This window comes from Epargyreus clarus, unplaced genomic scaffold, assembly GCF_041222505.1.
Source record: "Epargyreus clarus isolate Ecla_fem2 unplaced genomic scaffold, WU_Ecla_fem_2.2 ptg000034l, whole genome shotgun sequence".
Classification (NCBI taxonomy): domain Eukaryota; kingdom Metazoa; phylum Arthropoda; class Insecta; order Lepidoptera; family Hesperiidae; genus Epargyreus; species Epargyreus clarus.
Genome location: NW_027332239.1, coordinates 9,943,438 through 9,961,152, shown reverse-complemented (window position 1 = coordinate 9,961,152; position 17,715 = coordinate 9,943,438). Strand labels below are relative to the sequence as shown.

At 35.5% G+C, this 17,715-nt stretch overlaps 2 protein-coding genes across 3 annotated transcripts; one reads left to right on the top strand and one right to left on the bottom strand.

Annotated features, from left to right (window-relative positions):
• Positions 1–13: 13 nt before the first annotated feature.
• Positions 14–3,769, bottom strand: Cep135 (Centrosomal protein 135kDa). Its single transcript, XM_073091269.1, has 2 exons — positions 428–3,769; positions 14–322 (listed from the first exon to the last, which is right to left on the bottom strand). The coding sequence occupies exons 1-2, from the start codon at positions 3,572–3,574 to the stop codon at positions 179–181; spliced, it is 3,291 nt and encodes a 1,096-aa protein (XP_072947370.1). The 5' UTR covers positions 3,575–3,769; the 3' UTR covers positions 14–178.
• Positions 3,770–4,010: 241 nt separating this feature from the next.
• Positions 4,011–16,221, top strand: LOC140755913 (RAB11-binding protein RELCH). Of its 2 annotated transcripts, none has more exons than XM_073091268.1 (16): positions 4,011–4,496; positions 5,288–5,458; positions 5,817–5,977; positions 6,448–6,672; positions 6,951–7,270; positions 7,733–7,903; positions 8,572–8,734; positions 9,363–9,528; positions 9,940–10,311; positions 10,634–10,982; positions 11,473–11,757; positions 12,301–12,419; positions 12,786–12,939; positions 13,392–13,597; positions 13,957–14,083; positions 15,194–16,221. In XM_073091268.1, exons 1-16 carry the CDS (start codon positions 4,268–4,270, stop codon positions 15,417–15,419), a joined length of 3,444 nt encoding a protein of 1,147 aa, XP_072947369.1. In that variant the 5' UTR covers positions 4,011–4,267; the 3' UTR covers positions 15,420–16,221. The 2 variants fall into 2 exon arrangements, with proteins under 2 accessions (XP_072947369.1, XP_072947368.1); XM_073091267.1 differs by having other exon boundaries at positions 7,730–7,903.
• Positions 16,222–17,715: the final 1,494 nt, after the last annotated feature.

Genomic DNA, 17,715 nt, shown 5'->3' with positions numbered 1-17,715 from the left:
TAAAACAATGTCACTTGTTGTACAATTATATTAATTTATTTCAAACAATATTCTACTTAGTTTTTATTTTTCATTAAAATAGTATTAAGTACACTGGGGCCATACCTTATAATTTTCTAATAAATAAAATATAAAATCGTAAGTTCATTATGTTACACAAAAAATCACAAAAAGTGTATCACAGAGTACTACCGTGTGAAAATTTAGAATGTTTAGTATGGAGCTCTTCATACCGGATACTATCATCATCTTCCTGGCTCACTTCATGAATTGTTTCTTCTAACATCAGTGGCAGCTCCAACTCTTCTCTTGACAAAGAAATCTAAAAATATAAAAGAAATTACATAATTATGCGGAAGTAATCTCAATAAAATAATAAGAAAAATTACATTATTTGTTTATTCCCTAGTTAACTAAAGTTAGTTACCTCATGAACCTTATAACTATCAATGTCTCTTCTACTTAACCGGTCAACCTGTCCTTGTAGTGATTTAGTTTCAGCTGTTGCATCTTGTAAAGCTAATTTAAGATCTACTATTTCTCTTCTGGCATTTGATAGCAATCTCTCTGTTGTTTTCACCTTCTCTAACATCTCATCTCTTTCAACCTCTAACTTAGCCTTTGTACTAGAGAGATTCTTAATTCGATTTTCGTATAATTTCAACTCTGAATCCATTTCATTGACCCCTGCCATTTTACTACTGCTTTCCCGTTGCATAGTATTACACATTTGTTTAAGATAGGATATATTTTGTTCAAGGACTTGTTTTTCTTCTGTTATTAATTTCACTTCATTCTCTAATGCATTTATTTTACATGCCATAGATGCTATGCGGCTAGATTGGCTATCAATCATATTTTCCTTTTCAATCAGTTTTGATTCCAAGTCTTGAACTTGTCCAACATATGTTTGGAGTTGTATAGATTTTGAAGCAGACTCACTTTCTAAGGAATGGTTAGTATTTTCTAATATATTTGCTTCTACTGACAAGCTTGCGAATTGTTCCAACATATCAGATCTTTCAGCTTCTTTTTGTGATAGAAGCTCTTCTATTCGCCTAATTTCAGCAACATAATGTTGTAACTGTTGCTTAAGACTTTCTACATTTTTCTTGGATTTATCTAACTCTATTTTATTAAGTTTTAATGCTCCATTCGCATCGGTCAAACTATTTTGCAGATGTTTATTTTCCATGACTGCTGTGTCTAGCTGTTGAGTTAATCTCAAAATCTCGCCATTTAAAAATGTTAGTTGGGTTTCATAATCTGCTATTTTATGTTCAGTAACCTTCGTCATATTAAGTTTCCTTTTAAGATCAGCAATTTCACTTTCTAACTTACTTATATCATAAGTTTGAGATTTAATCTTAGTTTCAAGACTACTCAGAGTTTCAGTTTTATTATCTAACTCCATAACCAACTTATCACGCTCTTGATCTAGAACTCTAATGTTATCAATTAAGCTGCTCTTCTCATTCTTTACAACTAACAATTCTGATTGTAAATCCTTGCACCTCCTTTCCAAAGTATCAATTGTATCTTTTGATAAACTAAGTTTCTTTTGAACAGACAATAATTCATTTGTACATTCATTATTATTTCTCTCTGTTTCTAATTGAATATTTTTAATTTGATTAGCCAATGTTTTTTCTTTGACTACATCTGTTTGTATTCTTTTTAGCTGTTCCCTTAGAAAATTGCACTCGTCTTTGAGTTGATCAACTGAAGCTTTTCCTGTTCGATTGGTCATTTTATAAGAACAATTTTCTTCTTCTAAATGCTCAACTTCCCTCTGTTTAAATGCAAGATCTCTTTTCAATTTATCTACCAATTCCATAGCCTCCTTATATCTGTTACAGTATTCCTGTTTATCTTTCTTTAGAAACTTAATTTCATTAGATAGCATTTCAATGTTTTCTTTAAGTTTGTTAACATTATCTTTAGCACTACTGGTTTTCTCATAATTTGCGGAATTTATTGCTTTATAATGACTCAGTTGTTGGGAGAGAGCAATATTTTCTTTGGATAGCTCGGCATTTTCGGCATTTAAATGATTAATAAGATCTTGATATCCCTGTTTATTACATTCATCTTTATTTGTTACCCTGCACCTTATTTCATCATTCTCTCTTTTTAGCATGAGTATTTTTTGCTCACTCTCACATAACTTTTTATGTAAATCTCTTATAAATGAGTTTTCAGATGATACATTTAATTTGGAACTATATGTTCTGTCTTTATTTTTTATGTGATTGTTAAAAACACTTATGGTATCTGTTAATTTTTCTTGAACACTCGCCATATATTGTTCATATTTTCTTCTTTCATCTTCAAGCAGTTTTTGTAGTTCATCCTTAACAATACATCTTGGATTCTCAAAATGCTTACATTGTGATGCCACTTGACTTTCAAAACTCCTATTAACTTGAGATAAAGAGACTATTTTATCTTGCAATGTTTTGTTTAACTCAACCAGATCTTTTATCTCTTTTTGCAATAAATCTCTTTCTTTTACTGTAACATTGAACGATTCCTGAATTTTAAGTAGTCTAGAAGAATTTTCTCTTGGTAACTGATGGGTAATTTCTCTTTCCAATTCAGAATTTTTAATTGTTAGACTTTCTAATCTTGTTTGCATAAAATTCATCTCATTCATCAGAGTAGCTAGTTTCTTATTGCAGTCTTCTTCAACTTTTAATGCTAATGCATCTACTTTTTGAAGTTCTTCCTGTAAGTTTTTATTTTTATCTGCTAGGTTCAATGCACGCATCATTGCCTCATGTTGCTTTTCTAAACTCTTTTCATGTTCCCTTTTTAAATCGTTATTAAGTTTTTCCATTTCACTTAACTGTTTTAGCAAAGTTTGTACTTTTGGGTCTGATTTCTCATTAGAGAAATCTTTCTTCAAAGCATGCATTGGCCGGCCACCTTCAAGCATTATGTTTAATCTTATTATTTCACTATCTCTGTTCTCTACTTTAGTACTAAGCTGCGCTATCTCATCACAATACTCTTCATTTTTTTCTTGTAGCAACTGGACTTTTTTATTTAATTCTGCAACATCATTTTCTATATGACCATTCCTTTCACTACAAATACAAGTTTTGGATATGTGATTATCTCCACCATCTTTTCTTCTGCTTCTATTACGACTGCTCTGTGTATCCGCACATAAACCCCGTAAACTTAGATCCCTCACTTCATGCTGTAATTTACTTATTGTAACATCTTTTCTAGCAAGCTCATCAGACATGACCTTAATTTTTCTTTTATTATCCCTATTTACTCTTAAACTTTCCTCTCGAAGTTGCAGGATATCCATGTGCAGCTTGTTATTCTCTTGAATAAGTTTAGCATTGTCACACTTGTAAGGCTCAGCCTCTAACATCAAGGCATCTCTTTGCATCAAAGCCTCTTTAGATAGGTTCATATAATGCTGTAAACTACGAGTGGTTTGGAGTAAATCGGCTAGAAGACATTCCACTAAAGGCACCGCATCTACAGGCAATGTGTTGTTATAGCCCAGTTCTTCGAGTTTTCGTTTTAAGTTGAAGTATTGTTCCCCCATTTTCATATAATTTCCACGTGCTGCCAGTTATATATTTTTTATGTGCTATGAAATTTAATCATAGTACACATATTTACATTTTATTAGGTAAGCCATGGATAGGTAAGCAAACTGAAAAACGTTGCGAATTTAAACAAAAAATTAGTAAACACGATAGATATGACAATTTATTTGTCTAACTGCACGCAACTGTCACTGTCAGATTTTGACTCTGATTAAAATCAGTTACATTTTACGGTGTTTTCACATTATGTCTATTCGACCTACTTATTTGTATAACGATATCTATCGTCCCACATCCTGTTTTACTCCCTATTAGAGCAATGCGTTTGATTGTGATGATTTTATTAAGTCATCTTATAATAACAATACAAGGGAAATTTGGCATCTTCGATGTTCGTAATCTTCTCCCTCATGAATGTAAAAAAATATTGACAAATGACAACATGACAAGATTGACAAGTGAGATAACGTCAACTGATTGCTGCCAGACCACCACAATTTTAATGTTTTTGTATATTTTATCTGTTTTTTCATCGTTCCTGGAAGGAAAAAGCGAAACCGATGTTGATCATTGTCATCTTCAACATATTTACTTACTGAATAATGTGAAAATTGAACAAGATGTATTGTTAGAATAGGACTGAGTAATCTGTGTTAAACGAATGAATTGTATAAGTACGCAAAAACATTACGAACATGAATCCATACAAGGATGTGGAGGAAAGTTCGTTCGCTACTTCCTCCCACATAAGTTACGAGGATGTAGCAACGAAGCTGTTGAAAGACCATTACTTCCTGACGGCTCTGGAACTGCACACAGAGCTGGTGGAAGGCGGGCGGGAGCTGCCACAGCTGAGGGAGTTCTTCTCGAACCCTGGGAACTTTGAGCAGCATGTCCCAAGACCTGCAGAGCAGGGTTCGATGCGTACGTACCTATTTACTTTCACATAAATAGAAAATAAAAACAATAGATAACCTTGGTTTTAACAAAGTTTCCAGCTAAACAATTATATACTAATAACTATAATTAAAGTGTAAATTATGTGCATATTTCATGTCAGAACAATGTACATTATGTTGATGGATTACTATGAAATGAGAAGCTATAAGAAATAAATTTTATAAACACCAAAAACATCATGTAGTTTCAAAATAATAAAAGTATTATGGTATTTTACAATTTAATATGATGTCTCATTGTGTTACAACTATATAAAACTATATACTTTACTTACTAAAAGATTTTAAAATAAACCTCTTTGCTCAATAAATTCAAGGTCCTCCCAATAACCTTTCATTTTGATACTGAATATAAAAGTACAGTCAGGAAAGGTAACACTACACTTTTATTTCATTTCGCTAACATAATTATTGTATTGAAATAGTACACTCAGTTGTAAAAATTAAAACATAATCATCACACAATCAAATACATAGTAAAGGTGATAACCAAAAGGGAATAAACAATTATTGGAAATATATAAAACTCAACTATTTAAATAAACACTTACCCCTCACACCAATAATTTACACCAACATACATACATATTTATACTCAAAAAACATTACCCTGCTCAATTGGAAAAAGATATTAGATAGTTTTATCTTTACATTTATATAAATATACCAATAATGAATGAATGAAACATTTTATGAAATATTATATGAGTTCAAAATTAAAAGAAAGAAATTAACTTGTTATGATAATATTAATAGATCGCTCCCCAAGTCAAGCAACCTTAGATTCATTAGACACAGCTCGTTACTCCGAGGATGGTGGAGGGGACAGGGGATGCAGTGGAGGGGATGTGGCGGTTCTAGAGTTTGAGCTGAGGAAAGCAAAAGAAACTATCAATGCCTTAAGAGCCAATCTTACTCAATTTGCAGGTAAATATATTTTTCATTATTTCTATTTTAACAAATAATTATTGCTTATTTGGCACATAGTGAAAGAAATTTGTTTAATCTATACTCAGAATTGGCTTTAAAATTCCATATATTTTTAATTCACGATTATATGTGTAGATCTGTGTCTAGGAATTTCATAAATTAACTCTTGTCATTTACAATTGATCTATCCAATGTTTTGCCTGCCGAAGATCATTTGACAATATCTGATTATTAGAATTTGTCAAATTCAATCTTTCGTAGACAGAAATGGAGTAGTTTCAGTATTAATAATAGACTTGATGTACAAATTTGGATCTGTCTATGTATGTATAATTTAGACCTATGTTGGTTTCAGATGGTGATTCAGCTTTAGATAAAAATTCAAAAGACAAATTCAACCAGAGATCATTAAAACCGCATGAGAAAAGAGCACTCAATTTCCTTATTAATGAATATCTGTTACTGCAAAACTACAAACTCACATCAATTACATTTTCTGACGAGAATCCTGATCAGGTAATCTTTACTGCTTTATTTATTTTTATTTAGGAAACAAAGAAATACATAAAATTAATATGTAAATCAGTGAAGTTTCCACTAGTTCACATATGTAAATTTATGTTCCTTTGGTTTTATTACAACTCTTTTATTATGCTCACTTGTATGTAGGTATGTATGTATGTAACGGAATCTTTGAAGTCGATGTTTACTAACATCAAATGGTCCGATTAATATAGAATTGTGAACACTTTATAATTTTGTCCCATTCTCATCATCAGGATTAACGATTGTCCAAACGCGATTTTAGTGTAGTGTAGTGTAGTATTTATAAGTAGTATTTATAGTATAATCAAATCAAAATTTTTTATTCAAAATAGGTCCTTTACAGAGCACTTATAAGTTTATATAAGTCATTTAGTACAAACTTATAGCCACTTATACATATATTTCTCTTAATACTATATCTGTAATTTATTGTATGATAGGAATTTGAAGATTGGGATGACGTTGGATTGAACATGCCAAGACCAGCTGGTCTCATATCTCTGTTCTGGGGTGGTAATGCTGTGATGAACGTACCAAAAGTGGATGCATCCACCGAAACTGAGTTTCATGGAATGGATACAACATGTCAGACTGACTTTGATGAGAGTAGTGTGTGTGTGAGCTGTCAGACGTCGATTGATAACGACACTGATTGGAATCATGAGGTTTGTATGATTCATTAAAAATGTATGTTATTAAATTATTTGTTACGTGTATTCTAAAAATCACTGCAAAATATTAGTTTGAATGAATTCCATATTTTTAATCTAAGAATACCTTTATTTTTTTTGTCTTCATCTGTTCATACTGAACTATGTTTAAATGACACAACATTAAAATGACTCCACTGCATTGTCAATTACAATGTCTCTTAGACATAAATATATGCCTACAAGTTAAAAGAAAAAAGTAATTATGTATTAATAAACATGTTTATTTTCAGCTCTTAATTCAAGCGGAAGAAATAGATCTATTGAAACAAAAAATAATCGCTTTAGAGACAGAAAAACTCAACTTCCAGAAACTTTATGATGCAGCTATTGTCAGCCTTAACTCTTTAACGAGTCCAATGTCGGAGAACAAAGGAATAGACCTCCAGATACCGAGTGAAAAACTTTCTTCCGTCCAGACGACGTTGGAACAACTAGACGCTAAGCCACTAACTTGTACAGCCTCAGAGAATCATTATGGTAGTGGCAATTCAACCCATAGTGCTACACCTGATCAGTTTGAGATGATTGATAATGAAAAGAATTCTGTCACGTAAGTATAGCACTGTAACACATATATATATGTATATTTTAGTTTCTTGTGTAGCTTCACACATACATATCAGATGTGCATGATAGTTAAGTAAGATTTTTTTCTAGAATGATGATTGCATTATGTTATGCATAACAAAGCTAAATCACTAAGTAGTACTGTAATTGACATTATAACATTTAAGCTATATTGGGTCTAGAGTCTAGACCCACTAGATGCAGAACCTTAAATAATTCATGCTGTCCTACAACATTCCCTACATAACATTTTTTAAATTCGTCCCCTAAAGCGTTTGTCCACCGCCGCCGTTACCGGACCGTCACCGAGAACGAGATGACGGCGCCGAAGTAGCGGTACATATATTTACTATACACGCGGATATGGACACGCGGCTATAATAAATGTATTTACTGGTCCTGGGAAATGAAAGCTCTAGCTATACAGATAACTTTCTCACAGAAGGAAGGACGGCTCGAACACGAGCTCGTTCGAGCCGGCGGTGCTGGAGTCGCCGCGGCGCCGCGGCAGTGCCGCTACCCTCGACGACACGCTCAGCATCAACGACGCCGCGGAGTGGACGCGGCTGCACTACGAATACAATGTCGACAACAACAAGGAGATGTGGATTGACAGGTTGTAACGATCGTTATTCATAATCGATCAGTCATATGTTTTGTATACAAAAGATTGACACTTAACAAGTTCTTCATATTAGAAATTATCATATTTTGATGTATGGTAAGTTAAAAATGCATAGATTGATTATTGATGGCCGTAAGTGTATATAATTCTACGTGGATTTAGTGCATCAGATCCCGGTTTGGCGACTTTCCGCAACTCGTCGATAGATGGCGCTTTTAGTATTGTTTTACTATCAATTTTGTAAATGTAAGCTACAAACTGAAATTAACTAAGCACGGCCGTGTCCCAGGCATGATCATCTCATCTGATGGGAATTCTCCCACCAGGCTAATGGACTTGATGTAAAGTGAACACTGTACTTATTGAATATCTATAATTCTAGCCTCATAGAGATCTACATACATATGCATTGTTCCCCTTGAGGACATGTTGAAATGCCTCGTGTATGTTTACACCCTTCAAAACAAAAAATAGTAGCAAGCTTTTCATGCTATTAAGCCCTAACTGGACAAACAATAGTTATTTCTACCATGCAATTTTGTATTGCACTTTTTGAAAGGCTTCCAAATTTAGACATACTTATTCACACTCGAATTTATGATGACTATAGCTTTCTATTTTTCTAAAATATTTACCATTTTATTCCATTATCTTTACAGCAATCTACCAAGCACCCTCAAGGAGTCAATTCTCAGCTGGTGCTGTGAAAGTCTGAATCTCAACGAGCCATTAGCGAATGATCTCTTATCAGAATTAGTGAACAATGACAAACCAATCACACTACCAGGGCTCCTGACTTTGGTTGCTGATACTTTGCCGAGAGTAACTATGTTTTATTAATTAAATATACATAACCTATGTTCGTATTTATTAATGCTTTTTACTTGTTTTTAGATGACTCATAGTGCGTATGTGTGGGTGTGAATGCTGTGTGTATACCTACATATAGTCTCCTATGCTGGTGGTCCTACAATGAGTAACTAGTGTATTAAAGATTTATAGATGACATGTATGTGTGGGCGTGTGTGTGTGTGTGTACACAGATAATCCCGCACACGATGATTTCTCTATAAATATTACCAGTACAAATGTGTGTGTGTGTGTACACAGATAGACCCCGCACACATTGATATCTCTACAAACATTACCAGTGTACATGTAACTGTGTGTGCAGATAGTACTAGTACACATTGATGTCTTGATGCCAATGTGCATTGGTGTGTGTGTAGATAATCCCACACACGCTAGTAGCCTTACAATTATTACCAGTGCATCTATGTATGCATGTGTGCAGATAGCCCCCGCACACGTTGATATCTCTCCAAACATTACTCAGTGTATGTGTGTGTGTGTGTGTGTGTGTGCACACGCACATAGTCGCATGCACATTAATGTCTTGATGAGATGATTCCCAAACATTACCAGTGTACATGTGTGTGTGTGTGTACAGATAGTCCCGCACACGCTGGTGGCGCGGCGCGGCGAGGCGGCGGCGCTGCTGGCGGCGGGCGCGGCGCTGCTGCCGGCGGGCGACGGCCGCCGCGCGCGGCTGCTGCATGCCCTACTGACGCTGGTGAAGAAGCCGCCGCCAGGGGACGCAAGGGCTATATGCGAAGGTAACATAATTTTTTACACACGTAAGATACTAAAAACCTGCTGACAAACGACGCGTGCGTAACTTACAAAGTCAGAAGTCCACTACTCAACTGAACCTGAACCCTAAACTGAGGTCTAACATACAAGAGAAGAAGCCTCTGCAGTTTCTACCTCACACGCAGCGCCTAAACTCCCGGTCGAGTCACTCTTTGGGTATTTTTTATAATATTTATTAGAACAGGAGAAGGCTAGTTTCGCTTTGCGTATGGAGAAACTTGCATTTGGTGCAACTCCAGACTTACTTAGAAGTTTAACGCAGGCTATTGTTGTCTGTAATTCATAACTGTAATCTCTAATATTTTTTATCATAAAATAGCGCTGTTTGCATCATGAATCACACTATTGAATATTTCTTTTCATTTCTATTTCAGCAACCTGCCTAGTAGTAAAGTGGGGTGGAAGCGGAGAGGTGTTATCAACGATAGCTGAGCTGCTAGCATCCAGGTCTTCCGAGCGACGGATACTGGCCAGTCAGATATGCCTCGCAATAGCACCATACGTACCTATAGAACTATGCACATCCCTACTACTAAGCTTAGTGGTACTCATGTGTGAATCCAGTGAGGGAGATGTAAGGAGCCTAGGTCTTAAATCTGCGTGTCTCATATGTCCAGTGGCGGATCACAAATACTCTCAACTAGAGAATCTCATGTTCAACTTCCTGAAAGATCCAGTGGATAAAATTGTAAAGGACACAGTTAGTATCTTTGCTCCGGTGCTAGCAAGGAGTGCCTTAATTGCAGGTTAGTATTTTTAATCTGTAGTCTCTCTGGTTTAGTACAATTTGATATGCCTCACATAATGTTCAATAGTGCATTGAAAAACATCTTGTGACAGAAATGATTTAATTATTAGAAGGATTAATTAGTGGTACATATTAATACAATGAGCAAAAATGTTTGACTGTACATATTGGTGACCACACAATATGAATAACTTTGTAAAAGTACTGTCCATTTTCTAGATTAAGTTCCTTACCTCCCTCATACTATTGGTGACCCTCTTCACATGCTACATATGAGTATAATAGACAAGTAATATAAGTATAGTTTTGTATCTTTTCAGGGAAGTTTTCAACAGACTTATACAGTCGCATAATGACAAATTTACTGAAATCAAGCGCCGACAATGAGTGGAAGAATGTTTTGTTATATTTAGATGTGATGAGAGTGTTAGTTTTGGCCAAATTGGCCTATGTTATTAATGTACAAATAGTTAGAGATATTACCCTTAGCAACTGTGATACAAAGATGATAAATTTACAAGAAGTGCCGCTGGAAAGCGATCAGTTCTTAGATCTACAGTGTTATATGACGGACAGTGCAGACGCTAAAACGCTGCTGTTGGCAATGAATAGCTTAGTCAAGAGGAACTCTGAAGTCAGGTGGTCGGAGTTGACGTGGTTTATTAATATGTAAGTACACAAGGTATTAAATAATAAAAGTTATTTTTAATTTCAGAGTTATGTTATTCACAAAGCGTACTTTTCGCTAGAAAATATAAAGAAATCTTGCCTAAAGTAAAGTATGTGAAAAATACATAAACTGAAAAATAAATTATAATTACTGAACATGAAATTGACTATTGGTTCAATTACCTTTGCCTGCTATGCCCATTTCTTGATATAATTATATCGAACCTACAGACGGGCCTTGTGAATATAATTTTTCGTAAAACCTTAATAAATAAATGCAATACATACAATACTAAACGTATTGCATTTATGCATGATTCTTTAATAAAATAAATTATAATCATAAAGAATAATAACGTTTCATTTTTATACACATCAATGTATTATACTTTTAATCACAGACCTGTATTCTACAAATTACAATTATTATACAAATAAAAAAGAGTTTTAATACACGAATGTCTTTTAAATAATGTGTTTCTTTTTTTAGGGTAACACAAATTCTAGAATTAGCAACAAGTAGTAAGGCAGTTAACCAACCGACGATATATGAGCTGCTTATAACGTTATTTAGTAGTTACGTTGATAACTTCGGCACTCACTTTGCTTCGAATATACTAAGTCCAATTTTCACGGAAATAATGATGGACTTAGAAAATAAATTGGAGAAACTGCACACGGTCGATATTAACAGGCTTATAGTGGTCGGCATTTATTTAGTTACGATATTAGTCGCGGTCGAAGATAACGCACAACAGGGGGAATTTTTACAAAAGTAAGTAAAATTTACAATTTTAAAGTTATTTTGTCCACTGCAGCGATACCACTGCTGTAGCTTTTTGTATGACATGATTGTACCTAAAATACTTCCCTGAAGACCTTAGTTAGAACATTTGCCATAACATATCAGCGATTGCTGTGAGATGTATGTTTCTATGTTGTATGTAGGTACCGTTTGAAAATGATAAAACCTTTTATCGATCGACTCACATATTTCCGCCTTAATAACGCCAGTGTTATGGCGCTTTTATTTTCTGGTCACCTATGTTCGACCTCTAGTAGGAAGGTAGTAGAATCCTTTGTGGTTCGACTCCGGCGGCACCACCGCCACACCTATTTCTACCTTATAACAGCAGTGTTAGGCACTGCTGTGTGCCGGTTTGAAGGGTGTGGTAAGGGAGACAGACTTTTCTGAGGCGTTCCTTCTGAGCGTTGCTCATGGGTAAGCCATGGGTGACAGTAGCCATTCACCATCAGGTGGACTGCATTCTCGTTGGTCTAATAATTCAAGTAATTGTAAACGATGACTATATTTCAGATGGGTTGTATACAGTAGTGTAAGAAGTCTTCCAGCTAAAATATTTTCACTACCTCTAAAATGGCTCGCCAAACATAAGCCAGATGTTCTCAACTCCTATTTACAACATCTGAGAGAGTGTAAGTAACATAAAAAATAATTTCTGAATTTACTAAAACTTAATAGGAAATTAAGAAAATCATTTCATTATCTTGATAAGGCAGTGTTACACTAAAAACTGCGCCTCTTAATTGACGGGTCTGAGATACAAATCCATTCTTCAATTTTGTAAGTTTTAGAAATTAATTATCTTTTGTTATAACGATGGAGGAAAATATCATAAAGAAATGTGACGCCTGAGAATTATTAAAAAAAAAAACAAACAAATCTACCAATTCGCATTTGATCAGCGTAGAGGACTATTGCCTAAAATCTTCTCAGGCTGGGAGGAGAATAATTATCATTATATTCAATATATTTTTATAACCGACTATATTTTGTTACAGTCGCAGCCAGCAGTTGCGCAAGTGCAAGTGGTGGAGCAGTTCGTGTTCACATCGCGACGCTAGTGACGGAGCTACTGGACGCGCCAGTCAGCGAGCCGTGCGTGGAGCGCCAGCTGCTACCCGCCGTCACCGCCTTCCTCTACGACGACGACGTGTGAGTAGTTTGCTTCGTTATTCGAATACTAGCATTACCAGCGACTTCACTCGCGATCAGAGCTCAAAGACAATAGTTGAATTGTATTTTTATAGCGGACTATATGACATATACAGGGTGAATTTTTCAAATAGGCCTTCAGGGCCAAATCCGAAATTATAAAGATTAGCGAAAAATGCTGAAAGGAGTTACGAGGCCGATTTTGGTAAAAACTAAACCTGAATCAAGAGTTTTTTAAAATATCTTAGTGCATATTTGCATGCATTCGGCATTTTGATAGTGCATATAATCCGATGTCTAATTATTATATTTATTAAACATCTTTTCTGGACCCCTGATAACAAGGAACCCTGACAACGTGTGCCAAAATTTAGTTAGACATGAAAGCGTAACAAACGAACATCATCTGTCATCGGTCACGTGCCCCGTATAATGGTGTTGTCAATTCACAGGTCGGTGCGCGAGGTGGCGATCACAGCGTGGGGTAGTGTGGCGCGGTGTTGCTCCGTGCGCGGGCTGGGGTGCGAGGCGGCGTGCTGGGCGCCCGCGGAGGCGCTGCTCGGGCGCGCGCTGTCGCCGCGGGAGTGCGCGCGCGCGGCCGACGCGCTCGCCATGCTCGTGCTTCCCACTGTGGAGAGCCAGGCTGTGTCCGATAAAGGTGTGTGCACTAGCGGCTTAAGGGGGGACAGAAGGGGCGGTCCGCCCCCCGGCCCCCGATCCTGGGGGCGTCCAAACACAGTTGCTAAAAAAAGGTCGTAATAACCAAACAATATATGAAATGTGTATCAGTCAGCGAAAAGAAAAAGAAGGTCACCGAATCACAGGCGAATAATTCTATGACATATTTGTCATTTTGTAAAATCTAATAAACTTTTTACATTTTTGAAGGCCGCCATTCAACTTTCCGCCCCAGGCCTCCGACCACCTTAGTCCGCCACTGCCGACACTGACTTTCATTTCAACAGACCTTTCATTTTTAAACTGTAAACTATAATAATTATGAACGTATGTCCTCAGCGGTGTCGCTGCTGTGCGCGCTGAGCCAGCGCAGCACGACGGCGGAGGCGCTCGGCGCGCTCGCGCCCGGCCTGCGCCTCGCCGCGCACCGCGCGCCGCACCACCCCGCGCTGCTGCCCGCGCTACGGTAACACACACACACACACTCCCGCCGTCATACACACACAAATACACACATGCATACAACTGCTGGTATACACATATTGTCCATTTGAGAGGATTCGCGCTCCTCCACGCTCGACCACCTGACGGTCGCCCGCTCCCTCGTGAACTCGAGGGGCAGGTGTCCTCCGACCACCTGGAGGACTGAAAATCTGCACACGCAGCCTGGCACAGGTCGCATAGAGGACCGAACGCTGCACCGTTCCCTCACGGCAGTTCACAGCACCGGTGGGCAGTGTACCCACTGAGGAGATTGCCCGGGTAAGGAGGGATCCCTCGAGGCCCGAAAACCCTGCGCCACGCGGCGAAGTCACGCCGCGGCATAGGACGACCATATAGCTAGCTAGTATACACATATGTACATGCTTGCGCACACCTGTACTTGGTCATCAACACATACACACAAATACGCGCGCACTCCTTCGTTCAACTACACACACATACAAATGCTCAGAGATACACGCGTACAAAGTTTGGCAATTAAAAATATTGTCGACATGAAATCGGGTAAAAAATATGCGTATAAATTAAATAAAAACCTGCTTATTAACTTGATTCCGATACATTATATTCATAGAAATTATGATATTTCAAGAATAAATAAAGTGTTTTTGTAGTTATAATACAATGAAAAATTATGAAAAGTAACAGAAATAGATTGATAATGACAGACGGATAATTTAATTATTCATATAAAAATTTGTGTAATGTTATAATAATAATAATATTTTATTGCCATAACTGTTACAATTATAATACAATGGTGACGTTTGTGATACATAGCGACATAACAGTTTACCCATATCGGGCATTGCAATTTTTTAAAGTAAACTTTGAAACAGGAAATATTAATGAGATCATATATTATATAGGCAGATAGCTTAATATTTCTTAGTCTCAGTATTATGTTTAAAATTTAAAATATTCGTTTAAATTATAAAAAAAATTTTCAAAAAGCCAAACTTTTAATCTTGATTTGAAATTACGGACATCCAGTGATTTAATTTCAAATGGTAAATGGTTAAACACTTTTATGCCTGTATTAACTGTTATTAACATAGTATGATCATTTCAGGAAACTAGAAGAAGCTGTCCAAGCGCCCTCTCTATCTCAATACAAACCAGCGATAGAGGCGCTGTTACACGTGGTGGGCAGCTCTACGGAGAGCCAGCGAGAGCCGCCGCCCAAACCCGCTTCCAACCTCCAAGCCGCTCAGGAAGTCGGCAGGCGAGTCACTCAGATGTTCCAGCAGTCGAAATCTAACATGAACTTGCAGAATATATTCAAAAAGAAAACTTAGACACCATTTATATCAACAGACATTGAATGTGTCAGACTAAATCATATTTTTCTACACAATATTTTAACAGACACGCCCCGTGCCTTCGCTGTTCGTTAGATATGTCAATACATAATGGATACGAGAACACTATTTTGTCTGCCACGACACGCGTCTGACACGTTCTATGTCTGTAATTGTAAATGAACCCAATATTGTAGTAAATCTCGGACACATCGTGTTCCATTAGAAGGAAAAAGTAAAGATACCCATTTCGGCATTCCATTTAAAAAAAAATCAGCGCTTTATTCGAGATTAAAATTCTATGATACTCAATTTCAATGAATACATCATTGTTCAAAAAGATGTCACTTTTAATCAAAAAGTTTTTTTTTTTTTTCTAAATATCAATAACAATTTTTAAACGGGCTAATATGGTGAATGTAAAAAAAAAATTAGTGGAATGCATTACATTCAAGTCCTAAAAATATATAGAAAAATAAATGAGTTTCCTAATTTAATTTTATCTTCCACCTACGAGATTGAATTTTACAAGTGACAAGTTTTATTTTATACAAATTTTAATTTTATTTGTAAAGTTGTAAACACTTTATTCGTGATAATTACTCTGATTTAAAATAATTACTATATTTTATCTAAAGTTTCATGTGTATTTATATTTGTATATTTAGTTCTATATGTAAACGTCCCTAAGAGCAGCATTATTTTTTATTATTTTAGGTATTTCTTAATATCAGGACAAGGTTGTGATTCGACTTCCATTTTTTTTTGCTTTTGAACCATAGATTAGTAAAGATTACTCACTCCTAACAAGAAAATGTACCCAGTTTTGAGAATTGAAATAGTTGCGTAAAAAAGTTTTGCCCCGTCTTCGTGCTAAAATGCCTCTAAAATATTGTAAATAATTATTTATTTATTATGTAAATTGTACATTGTAATTGTAAATTACGAAGTATTAGTTATTTATTCGTAAACTTTCTTTAAAAATGATTTTATTTGTCAAGAATTCAAAAAAAGAACTTACTAAAATAAGCCGTTTGTGGCTTCATTCAATTTCAAAGCGGCGAAGTATCTTTACTAATCTATGTTTTGAACAAATTGAATTTCATCGACTACGAAAGTTTAGACTGAAAATGAGCATATAAAATTGTGTGTAATCGTGTTTGTCAAAAATAGTTTACATCGAAGGTAAACCTCTTTCTATCTATTCTATTTTTTTGTCTGGTTGGTAAGCTTGTCTGGCGGGAATGCAAGGATAAATTGCTTATGTAAGAAAATTAAAAAAAGTATTATTACATTTATGTTCAATTGTGAAATATTTCGATATACTTCGACTTCATTCTTGTTAATTTAGATAAATTCGAATTGCTTCCATGCTATATCTGAGTTAGCTGCTACTAGAATTAATCTATTATTGTTAGAAAAAATACAACAGGTTCAACCTTGACTAGATTTATTTTAAAATTAATGTAAAATTGTACTTAAAACCATGCTTTACTTGTAAATTAAGATAGTACAAAATATAATAGCGCATTAGGTTATATTGGATGCATTACAGGTAAATCAATCACAAATTCCTAGTAGGTACAGGTTTTTTTTTGTAAATTAGAAATAACTCACCAACACAGATTATCCAAAATTTGCTGACAATATTTATTATTAGTAGGAATAGATAACATATTGTATAATATATCAGTAAAAAATGTGATGAACCTCAGCGGTGCTCCCTATATATGTTATTTGGAAAAATGCTTATGTAATGACAGAAATTATTTTATTCAGGTGATATAATATTATAAGGGTTATGTTTAACTGATTTGTTTTATTTTATTAATGTGTATATTTTAACTCGAATATCAAAAATATTAAGTTATAATTGTTAATACTATCTGGACTTTTGTTGCATCTTAACATCACAGTGTATGCAGGACCAATATATATTTTTAAAGGTCATAAATATGTGGGTATTTGAATATTCTCATTCAGCAGAAATAAGTGAGCTTATATTACAAAATATAAATAATTAATTTTTTATTTTGTTTTACATGAATCAAACAAAAAATGTTAATTAAGCGCTCGTTCAGACATGCGGGAACCGCGCGTTCACGAATCGCGTGGTTTCAAACCGCAAAATTGTGATGCTATTCAGACACCAGCGGTTATTATGCGATTGTCGTGCAGGAATAACGTCAGTTTGAAAATGGAGGTCGACAAAGAAGTGTGTTTACTGTGGTTGCTCCTTAAAAAAAAGAAAAGAAAAAGGCTGTATTGGGTGCATCCAATATTATGTGACCGA

What these genes read in the sequence shown, in the direction of transcription:
- Cep135 (XM_073091269.1), bottom strand. Translation starts at nt 3,574, where the DNA reads ATGAAAATGGGGGAACAATACTTCAACTTAAAACGAAAACTCGAAGAA. An exon ending in ATAGTTATAAGGTTCATGAG is followed by an intron (nt 323 to 427) that starts GTAACTAACTTT and finishes TTATATTTTTAG; the next exon opens with ATTTCTTTGTCAAGAGAAGA.
- LOC140755913 (XM_073091267.1), top strand. Translation starts at nt 4,268, where the DNA reads ATGAATCCATACAAGGATGTGGAGGAAAGTTCGTTCGCTACTTCCTCC. An exon ending in AATGAAAAGAATTCTGTCAC is followed by an intron (nt 7,271 to 7,729) that starts GTAAGTATAGCA and finishes ACTTTCTCACAG; the next exon opens with AAGGAAGGACGGCTCGAACA. An exon ending in CGCAAGGGCTATATGCGAAG is followed by an intron (nt 9,529 to 9,939) that starts GTAACATAATTT and finishes TTTCTATTTCAG; the next exon opens with CAACCTGCCTAGTAGTAAAG.